A 14,972-nucleotide genomic window follows, 5' to 3' on the forward strand; every position below is an offset into this window, starting at 1 on the left:
TATATATATATATATATATATATATATATATATGTATATGTATATATATACATGTATATATATATGTATGTATATATATATATGTATACATATATGTATATATATACATGTATATATATATGTATGTATATATATATGTATACATATATGTATATATGTATGTATATATGTGTGTATGTATATATGTGTGTATATATATATATATATATGTGTGTATATATATATATGTGTATATATATATATATATATATATATATATACATACATACACGCACACACGACTAAGGAAAGGCAGCCATGTCTTTTAAGAAAAGTCATCCACTGTAAGAATATGTTCATATTATATACCAGCCAGCTACCTAGCTGTTGTTTGGTTTGTAGGGAATATAAAAGAAACCAAAGTAATGAAAATGGAAAATAACAGCTAAAATAGTATATTCTATTACAGTTACAGAATAGGGAAAAATATATGCTTCACCAGTTAACGATTTAATTTAGTTGTAGCAAATTTGATTGAACACAATTATGTAATATTACTTATAATTTGAGATTCAGCTTCAATATCAAGAATAAATGCTCAAAAAAGGCAACTGTTACACACTACATGAATGAACATAGTGTTTCACAAGTCTTTCATAAATTTTATACATATAAAGTAGCAGAAATAGTGAAGTAATCTTGCAATGGGGAGTGGAGTTCCCGATATTTCCGGTAATTTCATACAGAATCCTTCTTCAGACTTGAAATGACAAAGAAAACAGGAAAGACATAAGTGTTTTTACATCCTCATACATAGAGAATGTAAAAGTTTTCTGTCTTTCTTTTCTTCCTCTGTCATTTCAACCTTGAAGAATGACTCTCTCCAAAATATTGGAAGCTCTACCGCCCACTGCAATATTAATTCACTCTTTCTGTCACTTTTTGAAACAATACAAGTCTTTCTAATACAAACCACTTCCAGTTTCCTTGGATTCTATCGTGTGTGCACGCACGCATGCATGCATATGTGTATAAGCATGTATGTAAGTATGTGTTGCAGTGGAGTATGCATCTAAAATATTCCTATAATTTTATACTCCTGGCTTCTCATGTGTTTTCAATGAATAACTTGAAGTATAAAGTAAAGTGATGTAGTTGTTCAAGAATTCTGCACTGAATCAAAAATGCAGTTTCAAATAGTGATGTGTTTAGGAAATAATGTATTGTGAGGTCAGGTGTTCTCTACTTATTTGAGTGATATAACTATTGAGCTGGCTGCTATCCTGCATGAGTGATTGATACAAAAAAAATGATGTCTTAGTTGATATATCGTTGTTGTCGTCTCCCATTTTTGTTGCTGTGTCTGCTGGGATTATGATTATTGGTATCGTGGCATACTTTTACATTGAGCAAACCAACAAAGCAATAGGCCTTGTTATATACCTGTGCACTAAAGATTAATTGGTCTAGAATGTAATGTCACAGAACCACTACTGGTTCTGTTGTTTCTATGGAAGCTGCTGCTGCTAATGAAGTAGGTGCACCAGTTGGTTTGTTGAGAAAACTTGACATGGGCTGATGCTGGCATGAGTTGGTCTGAGTAGACAACGTAAATCTGTGGATTTAAGTTTGCATCAATGGCACACCATGAGACATTTAATGCAACTTCATAAATAAATTTTACTTTTACTTTTCAATTTCTCATTAGCTCTTATGTTTTCAAATGAATAAAGGAATAATTAATGAATATAAGATTTAATTCCACTATTCCCCTATTACAAAATAACAACAAAAACAACTGTAAAACGAGAAATATAACTTGTGTATTTCTCCTGGCTCTCTGCTTTGTAAGTTCAAATTCTGTTGAGGTCAACTGTGCCTTCTGTCCTTTCAGGTTCAATAAATAAATTACCAGTCCAGGATAGTGGGTTGGTGAAATTGTTAGGACATTGGATGAATACTTTCTGTGCATTCTGAGTTCAAGCTCCTACTAGACCACCATTATAGTGAAGTAGCCTCTTCTGGATAGGCTAGGAAACCCCCAAAAAGCATCAGACTTCAAAAGAGTACATTCTTATGGCGGTAGGACAATCTAAGGGCACAAAGTCCTGAATAAATAATTATAATAATAATCCTTTCTACTATAGGCACAAGGCCTGAAATTTGGGGGAGGGGGCTAGTATTACACTAACCCCAGTGCTTATCTGGTATTCAATTTATCAACCCTGAAAGGATGAAAGGCAAAGTTGATCTCGGCAAAATTTGAACTCAGAATGTAAAGACAAACGAAATGCTGCTAAGCATTTTGCCCAGCATGGTAATGCTTCTACCAGCTTGCTGCGTTAATAATTATGATAATGATGGTAATGATGACAAAAATCATGATAACATTGTCTCTGCTGCAACTGATGGCAACAGTTTCTCACTTCTTAGAGAGGAGATTTAATTTTAGACTATTGCTCATTAGTAAATCTATTAGAACAACCATAATATTGCTTAGTAGACTTTTAATTATTATTTCTTGTACTGTGGATTTACCATTTTGGTAAATGTATCAGTGAATGAGCTAATGAGTGCGATGCTATGTGGTCACTCAAACTCCCAGTAATAGCAACCAAATCTCCTTCAAACAGCATTATGCCACCTTAAAAATGGATGGACACATTCAATAATGTAGTCAGTGGTATGCTTGGTCTAAAAAAAAAAAAGAATTCCATGGTCATGAATACAATGCTTTTGATCATAGGTCTGCTTAATCATGTCTGACCTGGAGCTAAATAATATTAACAATAGTGAGTGTAGAACCAAAGTAGACATGACATTCCCATTCTGTATGTGAGAAAGGGACTTGTACCCTGAGATAAACTACATCCATGACCCATTTTTGATAGTAATTATTTCATTTACCTCTCTATTAACATTTGTAAAACATGACTGTCATAATTACTTTACACTATCTTCTGAATTCAATGTGTTTAATCACCCATCAATACTAACATCAAACAGTAAAATAATTCATTTAGATAAGATGAATAGATAAAATGGTGAATCTTTGTTCTTTTGGTACAAGGAAAATTATCATAATCGTAATGTTGAGTTCATTGAATGAATCTACTTCAGTATATTACTGGTGTTTATTTTCTTATCCCAAGCTTATTGAAGATGCTGATGGTAAGGGTTCTAGTTACAGCAGTGATTGAGGTCGTGGTGATGATCCAGACTGTGAAGATTCTGTACCATTTACTATTGAAATATTCTATACTTTGATTACTGTTCTTCTTTGAACACTTAACCATTTGGCACCAATGATGAGTTAATGAGAAAATGGTGTTCAGTCCCAATTCACTTTTCAGTTTTGACAATGGTGACAATGAGTGATGCTGATGTACTCCAGTGAATTGTGACTACGATGAATATAGCATAGAGTTAGCTAAGTGAACATTTATCAATGAAGTATAGGACTGGTTTCAGTGGAACCTTGTCATTATGTGAACTTTCTTATATGAAAACTGTGATCCTAGATACTAGAAAATTGTTCCAGGAGAAATTTAGCTACTGTGCTTGCAATTCAAAGAAGGTTTATTCAGTTCTTTCACTAGTTCTTTTTGTATCAGCCAATGCTATTGTTGTTGTTTTTTTGTTTAGTCCCAGGCCAACCCTGATTGATCAAACTTATGATCAAAAACATTTGGGATGTCCCATACTTTTAAGTATATCTTAGAATTTCTTTTTTAAGATGCTATGGTGTAACTTGAAGGTGATTTACTATTGTTTCTAGCAGGTCAGATAGCTTTGTAGTGGTTGGCTTAATTGTTGCTGTTGTTATCATTTTTTGTGTTGTTAAATGAGGACATCATTTGGCATACATTCCTATCATTCTCCTCTCGTTAATCCAGAGATTAATGAGATCTGGATTAATTATTATTTATTTGCTATTTGGAAAATAGATAAAGCTCATTCTGATGCTAATTCACCATATTCTGTTTTATGACCCATGACTAAAAAGGTCGTAGTTATGGCAATCAGTTGGGAACCCAATTATGTGAGTGTATATTAAATCAAAGAACAAGATTAAAAAAAAAAAGACACAAATTCAGGCAATGATAACATTCTGGAAGATAATGTACTTCAGCTTCATATTTCTATAGTTAATTTCTTATTGTATTGAGCTATGTTATCTTCCTGTTTATTTATCAAACATAGGGTATGTAAAACTACATTATCCACAATGGAGACAGCATTGATTTTTGGTGTATTTTATAATAACTGAGAGTATTTCATTTTCTGTTATCCAACCAATGCCAATATCATCAAAATGATGATAATGATGACGACTGTACTTTATATTGAAAAATACTTACTTTTTCTCTATTTTGTCTCTTGTACTTTCTCTGTATTTTTGTGTTCATTTTCTCTTGTACTCAATGCTTAAGAACATTGTGTTCTCTCTCTGACGATACTGTTGGAGGTTTTGTTGTCTGTTATTATTGTTATTCAGAAATCTTACTCATCTATGGAATTTATAATGTCATCAGTGTATTCAAGTAAGCACTTAGGAATGACTCATAGCTATGTTGGACTGTAAAGAAGCTTATTATTTGGTTAATATTGTAACTGTGACTATCCCGATTTTGTTTAGTTGATATTAAGCTGAGAGTTAATTATCTGTGATCTTGGTATCCAATATGGTAAGCTTTCAAATCTTGACCATTGTATCTGTGTGATGATGGTTGTGCTTGGGTTTAAAACTTGCAGCCTTAGATCTTGACACTTATGATAGTGGGAAATATTAAGATAAAAGAAGATATTGGCTTAAATATGTATTTTACACCCTTCAAAAGACCATTCAACCTCCATTGGTAAAAACACATGTGCATACAGTGTTGATTATAAATGAACAACATTTGAAATATAAATAGATGGATGTGAAATGTAAACATTATATTAAAGTATTCTCAGATGATTATATTAATAGGTCAAGTTTAATATCTCTAATCCTCACTGAGTATCTCTATAGTAATTTACTAATGCACTGTCAATCAGAATTATGTGTAACAGCTATTCTGTGTGTGTGTGTGTGTGTGTGTGTGTTTTCTTTCTTTCTATCTTTGTTGTTATTGCTTTGTTCTTTAATCAAAATAAAGCAGATATATAAAAAAAAAACATCAACTCAAATGGTATTCTCTCAACAGGACATTTTTTTTTTTTGTAACATTGCTCATCTGTTGAACAGAACTTCACTAATTTGATCCAACTAAAGAATTACATACTATGGTCAGGAATGATTCAGTATGATGTGTTTGTGTTATGTAATGTAATGAAATGAAATACTGTCATGACATTTCCAGTGGGATGTTATTGTGTTACATGCTATGTTATGTAGTATATAAAACTGTAGGGTAGGGAATGTTATGTATAAAAATGGTATGGAATAGTGAGATATGCTATACTTTGCAATGTTATAATGTAAGAAATGGTATGATAAAATGAAATATAGTTTTGAAGGAGAATGTAATATAGAGTATTATCCAATGCAGTTAAAGAAATTGGGATAAATTATGATATAGTGTATTATGATATAGATATATCAAATTACCTAATATGAAATGATGTATATGAATATATTCATGATGTAAAGAGGCTTCATTAACTTAAAAAAGGACTTTTAAAGGCTAACTTTATCTTTGAGTTATTACCATTAAGTTAATATGTGTTTACTCTTTCAATGGAGCTGATGCTGGTCTGTTTCAGGAAGAACTCTCAACATATAGAATATCATTTCTTGAAAGCTAGATTAACTTAGGCACATGTAAATTAAGTGTATTGTCCAAATACACAGCAAAATAATGCAGTGGAATTGAACTCACGACAATAAGAGTAATAGGCCAATATCAAAGTTACTTGGCCATTTCATTTCTTCTGAATGTTGAAATACATTATATGTTGTTGTTTAGCCCCAGGTCAGACTTGTTTGAACACTGAAAGGCACTGCAACCATGATCATCCTGTCTTTTTTCTAGACAAAAAAGCAGTGTATCTAGGACTATATCATCCAATATGTCCTTCATTCTTTAAGATGGGTATGTGATCTGTAAGTAGTTTGATTCACAAAGTAGACTATGAAATAACAAAATAAGTCATGGTATGAGATTATATTAAATAGAATGAGATATGGTTTGGTATTATAAACTATGGTTCATTATGACATTATTTTTCTCAGACATTGGAGTATTTCGCATCACATCAGCTAGTGTATTATTAACTATTTTAAGGTGGCAGGATTTGATTGCAATTTCTAGCAGATCAAGCAACTGTATTGTAACTCTCATTGACTTGTTAAGGGTAGTGTAAAAATTGCAAAGAGGACAGACAACCAGTGAATTGTTCTCTTTTTAAATCCTTCTATTGAAATTATGACAAAGCATAAAATATATCTTGGTAAATCAGCAAGAAATTCCTGCAGACTAATAAGTTTCAGCAAACAAGAGCAAAATTAAATCAAAGAACATTTTGGACTGTCAAAATTGCTAACATTGAATTTCTCCCTGTCATTGTTAAAGAATAAACAAAATAAAAGAGTCCTAGAGATATAAAAAAGACAAGACATCATAGCTGGAAGACTTTTGAGTGTAGATCTGTTCAACCAGGGCTGTTTTGGGCCTAAACAACAACAAAAACATCCTGCAATATGATTCTGATAACTTAGCTATTCTAGTCAGTACCCAAAATAGTAACTCTACTCTTCACAGATTTAAATAGCACTACATTTTTCTTGTTTAATGCAAAGTAAAAAAAAAAAACAGAATTAAAGCATTCCTGTTCTCTATAAATAGTAGTCTTCACAAACTTTAATAAGCTTTCTTGTTGTCCACAGATTCTTCATATATCCAAGGCTGCTTTACAAAAAAAAAAATGGAAACTTGTGATGGTCTGCACTAGTGACAATCAATACAAGTTCATATGGTCACAGAGTTAGCTATGTAGCTAAGGAATTCACTTTGCAGACACATGGTTTCCAGTTCCGTCCCACTGTGTATCGTGTCTTTTATCATAGCCTTGGATTGAATAAAATCTGGAAAATGAAAATTGTGTGAGGCCCATTGTTAGTAAATGTGTGTGTGTGTGTGTGTGTGTGTGCTTCATCTAGTGATGACACTGTCATTCTTGTCTGAAGTGTAGTCACCCAGTGATTGACTTGTTACAAAAAAATCTGTAATCAATGATGCTATTATTTGCAAATTGCAGTAAAAAAATATCAAATATCTGAGACAGCGCACACCTACACATTGACGTTTTGGGTCATATTCAAGAAAAAGCTATCTGTCTAATAGCCACTATTTCATTTTTTAATTGTATTTCCTCTCTTACTGTTAAACTACTCTCACAGTGGTCTATGCTCCACTGAAAAGGCTTGCTCTGTATCACCACCCCCCCCAACCTAAGTCTATTTCTTGCACATGTCTACCAATATAGAGAAAGAAAAGAAAGGACAAAAGATGCTGCAGCACGGAGAGAAAGAGATCAAAGAGAGAGGGAAAATAAAAAACAGAAGTTATTATTGATGGGTGAGGGGGTAATTTGTGGTATAGTTTGTTGACAAAAACATCATACATGGATTTTTTCTTAGTGATTCACATAATGCAAATGTAAATCTGTGTCAGTTTGTGCTAACATAGAATATGGTAGTAAAGCTATTGTAAGGTTTACCATGTCTTTTATTTAAAATGTTAGAAAGTCATTTTTAGAGTTTCCAAAATTTTTCTTACCTCTATGACTTTTCATTTTATCCTTCTATGATTGATAAAATAACACCGGTTAAATAATGAGTTAAATCAACAACTACACTTCAAAATTTGTGGCCTTGCTTCAATGTTAGAAATCTTAGAAACATATATTTGTATTGTATGTGTATAATGCATGTACACAGGAATGTATGTGTTTATTCATGTATATCATTTATGTATGTGTTCAACATATGTGTAAGGTGGTTGAGATACCTATAACATTCTTTGTGTTTTCAGTTAATCAACTCTAATCTCCTCATCACACTATTTCCCTTTCCATCTACAACTTTGTTGAAGTGTCTTACCTCCTTTATCTTTCTCTTTCCCACTATGCAAAGAGAGAAAGAGAAGTATGGTGAAGAGAGACTAAAAAAAAAAATTTTTAAACAGAGAGTTTGATATCATACAAATTTACTGCTGCCATCACCACCATCCCTCTCTTCATATATGTCTTTTATTCTCTGTTTCCATTTTATTTCATTATTCCAAAGAAAGAGAAAGAGATTGGCATTACAACCTTATTTCAGTTTTCTATTTTTCTACATCTACTTCTTTGGGAGTGAGGAATATTTGGCTACTATTTCTCAAATGTGATTTTTTATATATATATATATATATATATATATATATATATATATATATATATATATATATACATAAAATCTTTTCGAATTGGGTAACCATGTAACCCTCCTACAAGACACCTGTTGTTATTCCTCTAACATACTTTGACCTCTGATCACTTGACATGTAGCCACTTCCCTCCAAACTACTCCCTACTCAGTTAAGAGGTTTTGCTGTACGAGGTATTTGGTGACCTAATCGGTATCAGCACCACCTAAAAAGCACCCAGTACACTCTGTAAAATGCTTGGCATTAGCAATGACATCCATCTGTAGAAACCATGCAAAAGCAGACCTTGGAACTTGGTGCAGTCCTCTGGTTCACCAGCTCCTGTTGAATCAGCCAACCAGCATGGAAAATGAACGTTAAATGATGAGGAGGAGGATACATGCATGCAGCTGTGTGATTAAGAAGTTTACTTCTCATCAATGTTGTTTGGGGTCCAGTCACTGTGTGGGACTATTACCTTTAGAAATTTTTCTACTATACCTCCATGCTGATTAAAGCCTTTTGAATGTATTTGATTGACCAAAACTGAAAGAAGCCCATCAAATTTATATATGTATGCATGTGAGTATATACATACATGATTTTATATATATATATATATATATATATATATAGAGAGAGAGAGAGAGAGAGAGAGAGAGAGTGTGTGTGTGTGAAGTTTGCAGTAGCAAGTTGTTACACACACACACACACATATTTATGTATATATATAAATATGGAGAAAGGGAGGGAGGGGTATTATATACACACTATAAACATATGTACATACATGTGTGTGTATATATATATATATATATATATATATATATATATATATATATATGCATACACTTGTTCATTTTGAAACAGATATGGCTCACATTAATATATCTCGGTTTTCATTAAATTGATTCTAAGTTTGATTACATTGTCTCTTGTCCTATAATGTCATTATTATATATCATTCTTATAATTTTGCATATGTTGAGATTCATGAATCGCATTCATTCCGTTTTCAGACGCTACAGACGCAGTATGGGTGAAGAAACAGAACCTGCTGATGATGATATGGAAGTGATGGATGAACGGATGGCAGCTTTGGTCCTTACAAGCTTGTCCTGTAGCCCAGCTTCTCCAAAAATCCCTGCTATGTTTGGAGAAAGAAGTATGTTTAAGCTAATTATATATTTCATATTTTACACGAATGACCATTGATATTTATATTTGTATTTTTACATTAGCTGCTCCCCTCCAAATCCTCAACTAATACATGTAGGATGAGTGTGCAAATTCATCTAGTGGCATGCTAGTTTTAATGCTAAACATTCAAATGCATAGAGATTAATAATACTTGTACTTGGATGCCTTTAGTTTGAGTAGTTAACTGAGAGGTATGGCAATATGTTAACACCACCACTTGATAGCTGGTACTTGTGCCATAACATAAACATAAACATTCTGACCAGATTCCCTAATTCTCTTCTCACTCACATTTTTCCTGCAGATGTTCAGGCTGGCCATCAATCACATCAGCCTGATAGGACCTGCAAAAGTCATGCACATTGCTTTCTTCCTCTATACAGTTTACAGAAAGCAACATTTGATTTTTGAAGTTATAATGGTTATAGCAGGGTTTGTATCTGAAGGTCTATCTTACAGTTATCTAATATATTAAACACTAAGCTCACACTTCTGAAAGTTGATTTAGCTGATGGCAGCTTTGATATATTATTACAATGCTGATATTTCATACATCACCATCTAACCCAGATTTTTGTCAATACTCTAAAAGAGTCAAGTGTTATGACAATGTTAATTGGGTAGTATTTTGTCTAAAGATAAGTTACAACTTGGTTTCAGTAATGCAACTGGTGCCCTCACAAAGAGAACAGTGTTCTAAAAAGTAGTTTTGTTATTATACTGTTGAGTGCTTTTGTTTGTTTGTTTGTGTTTCTGTATGTTTTAATCAAAATATAGATTTCAGTAAATTTAGTTTTTGCTGTTGTTTATCAATAATAAAACTGAATCCTTTACAGAGTAAGCAAAGTTTGAAGGAAACCTTCATATGACAAGCAAGCTTTCTAACAATTTATTCTGCTGACATATATTACTTCATTTGTCTTGGTTGTTACAGTTTGTCAACCTGTCTGTCATACCTAGCATTCAAGTCCTCTAAGGTCATCTTCGCCTTTCATATTTTCAGATTCAATAAAATAAAGCACCCACCTTATTACTGAAGCTGATAGCATCAAGTAACCCCTCCCATCAAAATTGTTGGCTTCTGCTTAAATCATAAATTATTACTGAATGCACATTATTACACTATTTTGCTCAAAGAATTTTTTTGAAAAATGCAGAAACCTTTTAAAATGTTTTTTGTCAAAAATCTTTAAGCAAGGGGGTTTTATTCCATTGGACCATGTGTACATGCAAACATGCATGCAATGCATACATACATATAAATAAACAAACAATCAATCAATCAATCTCCAACATTGCTGTGAGCACTACATCATTTGCAGAAGATGAATAATATAACACCAGCATTGCTCAAAAGAAGAAAAAGATTTCATCACCTTCAAACAATACTTGGACAAACTTCTTCAAAGAATTCCAGGTAAGGCACCTACACCTGGATACATCTTAGTCAACAACAACTCCCTACTTGAATGGGTATTGACACTGCAGAACTTGACTTAAAAATGATATAACAGATCCTATCTAGTGGTGCTATTAACTTAGACATAGCATGGGCCGATTTTTGCCTGAAACATATCCAAGTTTATCCAATTTCTATATATTATATATATTATCCAATTTCTATATATATATAGAAATTGAATTAGTGGTGAAGCTTGGAAGCTGCTGTGATTGACAAAATGGTGGACTTAAGAATATATTCACCCACTATCGTGGTTGAATGATATATATATATATAGATAACTTTGCTAGATTTTGGCCAGTATAAGCCAAGGCCATGTCTAACTCAATAGCACCACCTGGTGAAGTCTTTTAGTCATATATGGGGCACCATAGCCCACTCTATCAAAGAGTTATTATTGTTGGAGACATATCTGGGTGTAGGAGGTTGGTCCAGGATTTTTTGAAGAAATTTGTCCAATATATATATAGTTCAAATTTACAGAAAACAAAAGATGAAGACAGGTGATGCAGCAACAAGCAGGTGTATTAGTTTAATGCTCAGGAAGAATAGAAAAGTCTTTGAGTCTGCTCTGTTCGACAGAAGGGATTGAGAGGGAAAATAATGGAGAGTGAATGAAAATGTTTGTGTGTGTGTGTAGTTATGTGTGTATGCACTACTCCATGGGATAAAAACTTCTTGCTTGAAGATTTTTGACAAAAAATGTTTGCAAGTGTTTTTTTCCTCTTTTCAAAAACAATTTTTTAAGCAAAATAATAAGGATTTCTTAATTGAGGCACATGCCAATGATTTTGAGGAGAGAGGTTAGTTGATGCTATCAGCCCCCCAATACCAGATGGGTGCTTTACTCTATTGATCCTGAAAAGTTGAAAGGCAAAGCACTTATAACCATTCAGTCACATAATGAAAGGAAAACACTCAAAGAGAATAGGAAAACCTGCTCTGTCACATTAAAAACATAGCAGGCTAGAGGCCTTTGGAAAAAGTGACATAAAGTGTTGTGTTGCGTCATCGTTAAAAACAGAAAATCAACAGTGCATTGTAACACAGCTGTCTTTGTTAAAGAATAAACATTGTCAAGTGAAAGAGTATTCAGAAAAGGAACATGTAATTGTTCAGGGCCTGTGTTTAAGGTGACTCTGGACAAACCTTTATGTGACAGAAAACCCTTTGGAGAAAATCCCTTCAGACAAAACATCTAGGACAGAATTTTCTTTTTCAAAACCTCCTCCTTTAAAAGGTAAAGCCAGACAAAATCCCTGCTATTAAAAAAGAAAAACCACAAATACATGATAATTAGAATTCCTGCAATTGTTTAGTTTTGATAATTCTAAATTGAAAACCTTAAGACAAAGTAAAAATCAATCACATCTTCGTTATAGAAAGTGCTTTCATTACTAAATGCACATTCTGAGTCTGTCCTGAATTTCTGTTTTTAACAATGATGCAATACTGCTCTTTATGTCACTTCTCTCAAAGGCCTCTAGACCAGTATGTTTTTAATGTGAGTAAGCAGGTTTTCCTATTCTGAGTGTTTTTCTTTCACTATGTGACTGAATGGTTGTACGTGCTCGTATATATATATATATATACGATAGAGAGAGGGAGAATGGGGTTTAGGATGACTCTGTAAAACCACAAATGCTTCCTGCTTGCTAAATAGTTGAAAACGTGACAAATGTAACGTGTTGGATTTGAGAAAAGGAAATTCTAGCTATAAAACATTTTATTTTATTTTTTGTTAGTTTTTTTGTTACTTTTGTAGTGTTTATTTATTTAGTGGGAAATCATTGTCCATATTGATTAATTCTTGAAAAATTTTACTTATTTTGACTTTAAAAAATATAATTTTAACTTGTGTTAATTTCTGGAAGTTTGCTGATGTGCACACACAAATTTGGAGCAGAGAACAAGAAACATGCTATATATTTGAAGTTTACTGACCATGAGAATATCTATATGAACTATAAATTAGAAATTAGTAATATGTATAACTTTTCATCAGAGTGGTTGATAATTGGAAGAGATAATCATAAAAACACTCCAGACACAATCTCATTAAATATGTATTTGAATTGGGACACAAGGAATAAATGCTACATAACTTGTTCAGTCCATGCTGGCATGGGAAAAACCCAATGACAATGATTATATTCTGGTTTATACTTGTCCTTATAACCAATAAAGCAGTTCCTTTCAAGAAAGTTAGATTTCAAAAAGAATTAAGAAAATCAATTAAGCTAATAACATACTTTATATCCAGTCTCAGCATTTTGGTTTGTTGACTTTAGAAATAATTTCTTGGCAACTTCATTGCATTAAAAAAATTACATGCCATCAATGGATCCCTATTGCAATTGTTTGACTTGCCAGAAGTGGCAGCCAAATCTACCTTCTGCTTGAAAGAGAAAAAGGATACATTTGTTTAATGTAATCCTAGACACTGTTGAAATATGGGATGGTCAACAATGTCATTTATTAGTTTTAAGGAATAATAAAAAAAGTTATCCTTTTTATTAACAAGGTTTATTGATATGAATTTTCCCTTAAATGCCAGGCTTTTCAAAGATCTGTTTTTTCAGCAAATTTTGAACTCAGCTCACAGACCCCAGTACTTTGGTTGTGGGGTCTGTAGACTCCAAGTTGAGAACCACTGGCTTAGACTAATGATATTCAAGCCAATGAAGGAACTTATACATGGTCACTCAGCCTGCTAGAAATAGTATCAATATCTTCCTCAACAACACCAACTTCACAAATATATATATATATATATATCATCATCGTTTAACATCCGCTTTCCATGCTAGCATGGGTTGGACGATTTGACTGAGGACTGGTGAAACCGGATGGCAACACCAGGCTCCAATCTGATTTGGCAGAGTTTCTACAGCTGGATGCCCTTCCTAACGCCAACCACTCAGAGAGTGTAGTGGGTGCTTTTACGTGTCACCCGCACTAACGTTCTGCTTTCCATGCTGGCATGAGTTGGACAGTTTGACAGGAGCTGGCTAAGCAGAAGACTGCTCCAGATTTCAATGTCTGTTTAAGCATGGCTTTAACGGCAGGATGTCCATCCTAACACCAGCCACCCCACAGAGTGGAATAAGTGCTTTTTATATAGCACCAGCACAGGCAATGTTGGTTTTAGCATGGTTTTTTACAGCTGGATGACCTTCCAAATGCCAACCACTTTATAGTGTTGACTGGATACCTTTTTATGTGACACTAGCACTGGCAGGGTCACCAAGTAATTTGCAAGACAAAGTTCCTCTGAGACAGATACATATACATGTGTGTGTGTGTATACACAGACATGTATGTGTGTGTATACACAGACATGACAGAAGTAAATTGACACCCTTATAATCATTAGAATTTATTTAAATCTGAAATACATTAAAATTGTTTATTAATTATTATATTATGAACATCTAATATTTAGTAGACATGCCCTTTGCATTTTTCAATGCAAGGCATGCTATTGATCAGATTATGAATATTCTCTTGGAGAATTCTTGCCAAGTTTCATGCAGCAATCTCAAAAGATCTGGCTTTGAGGATGCTTTCTTGTTCTTTATACAAAGTGTCCTGTCTATTATGCCCCACAGGTGTTCAATAGAGTTCATATCTGGTGATTGGCTTGGCCATGGAAGTTTTTTAATGCCATTCTTTTCCAACCAAACTTGGGTCTTTTTAGCCATGTGACAAGGAGCCCCATATTCCATAAATAAAGAGCCTTCTTTAATCATTTCACCATTGGAGAAGATTGGAAGGAGTCCTTTCTGCAATATGGACACATATTTATCTGAGTTTATGTTTCCATCACACTCCACAGGCTCTGATTGACCATTGTTCCAAATTGCTCCCCAGACCATCACAGAATAGCTGCCTTGTTTCATTGTTGGCAACAATCTTTTCATGTCAAATTCTTG

General features: G+C 33.2%; 1 protein-coding gene across 1 annotated transcript in view; it reads left to right on the plus strand.

Annotated features, from left to right (window-relative positions):
* LOC106882595 (zinc finger protein 704) overlaps positions 1-14,972 on the plus strand; it is a 133,579-nt gene that overhangs the window by 56,899 nt on the left and 61,708 nt on the right. The window contains exon 2 of the mRNA XM_052967172.1: positions 9,395-9,540. Coding sequence (XP_052823132.1) covers positions 9,395-9,540 — 146 coding nt within the window. The remainder of the gene's footprint in view (positions 1-9,394; positions 9,541-14,972) is intronic.

Source organism: Octopus bimaculoides, chromosome 4 (genome assembly GCF_001194135.2).
Source record: "Octopus bimaculoides isolate UCB-OBI-ISO-001 chromosome 4, ASM119413v2, whole genome shotgun sequence".
Classification (NCBI taxonomy): domain Eukaryota; kingdom Metazoa; phylum Mollusca; class Cephalopoda; order Octopoda; family Octopodidae; genus Octopus; species Octopus bimaculoides.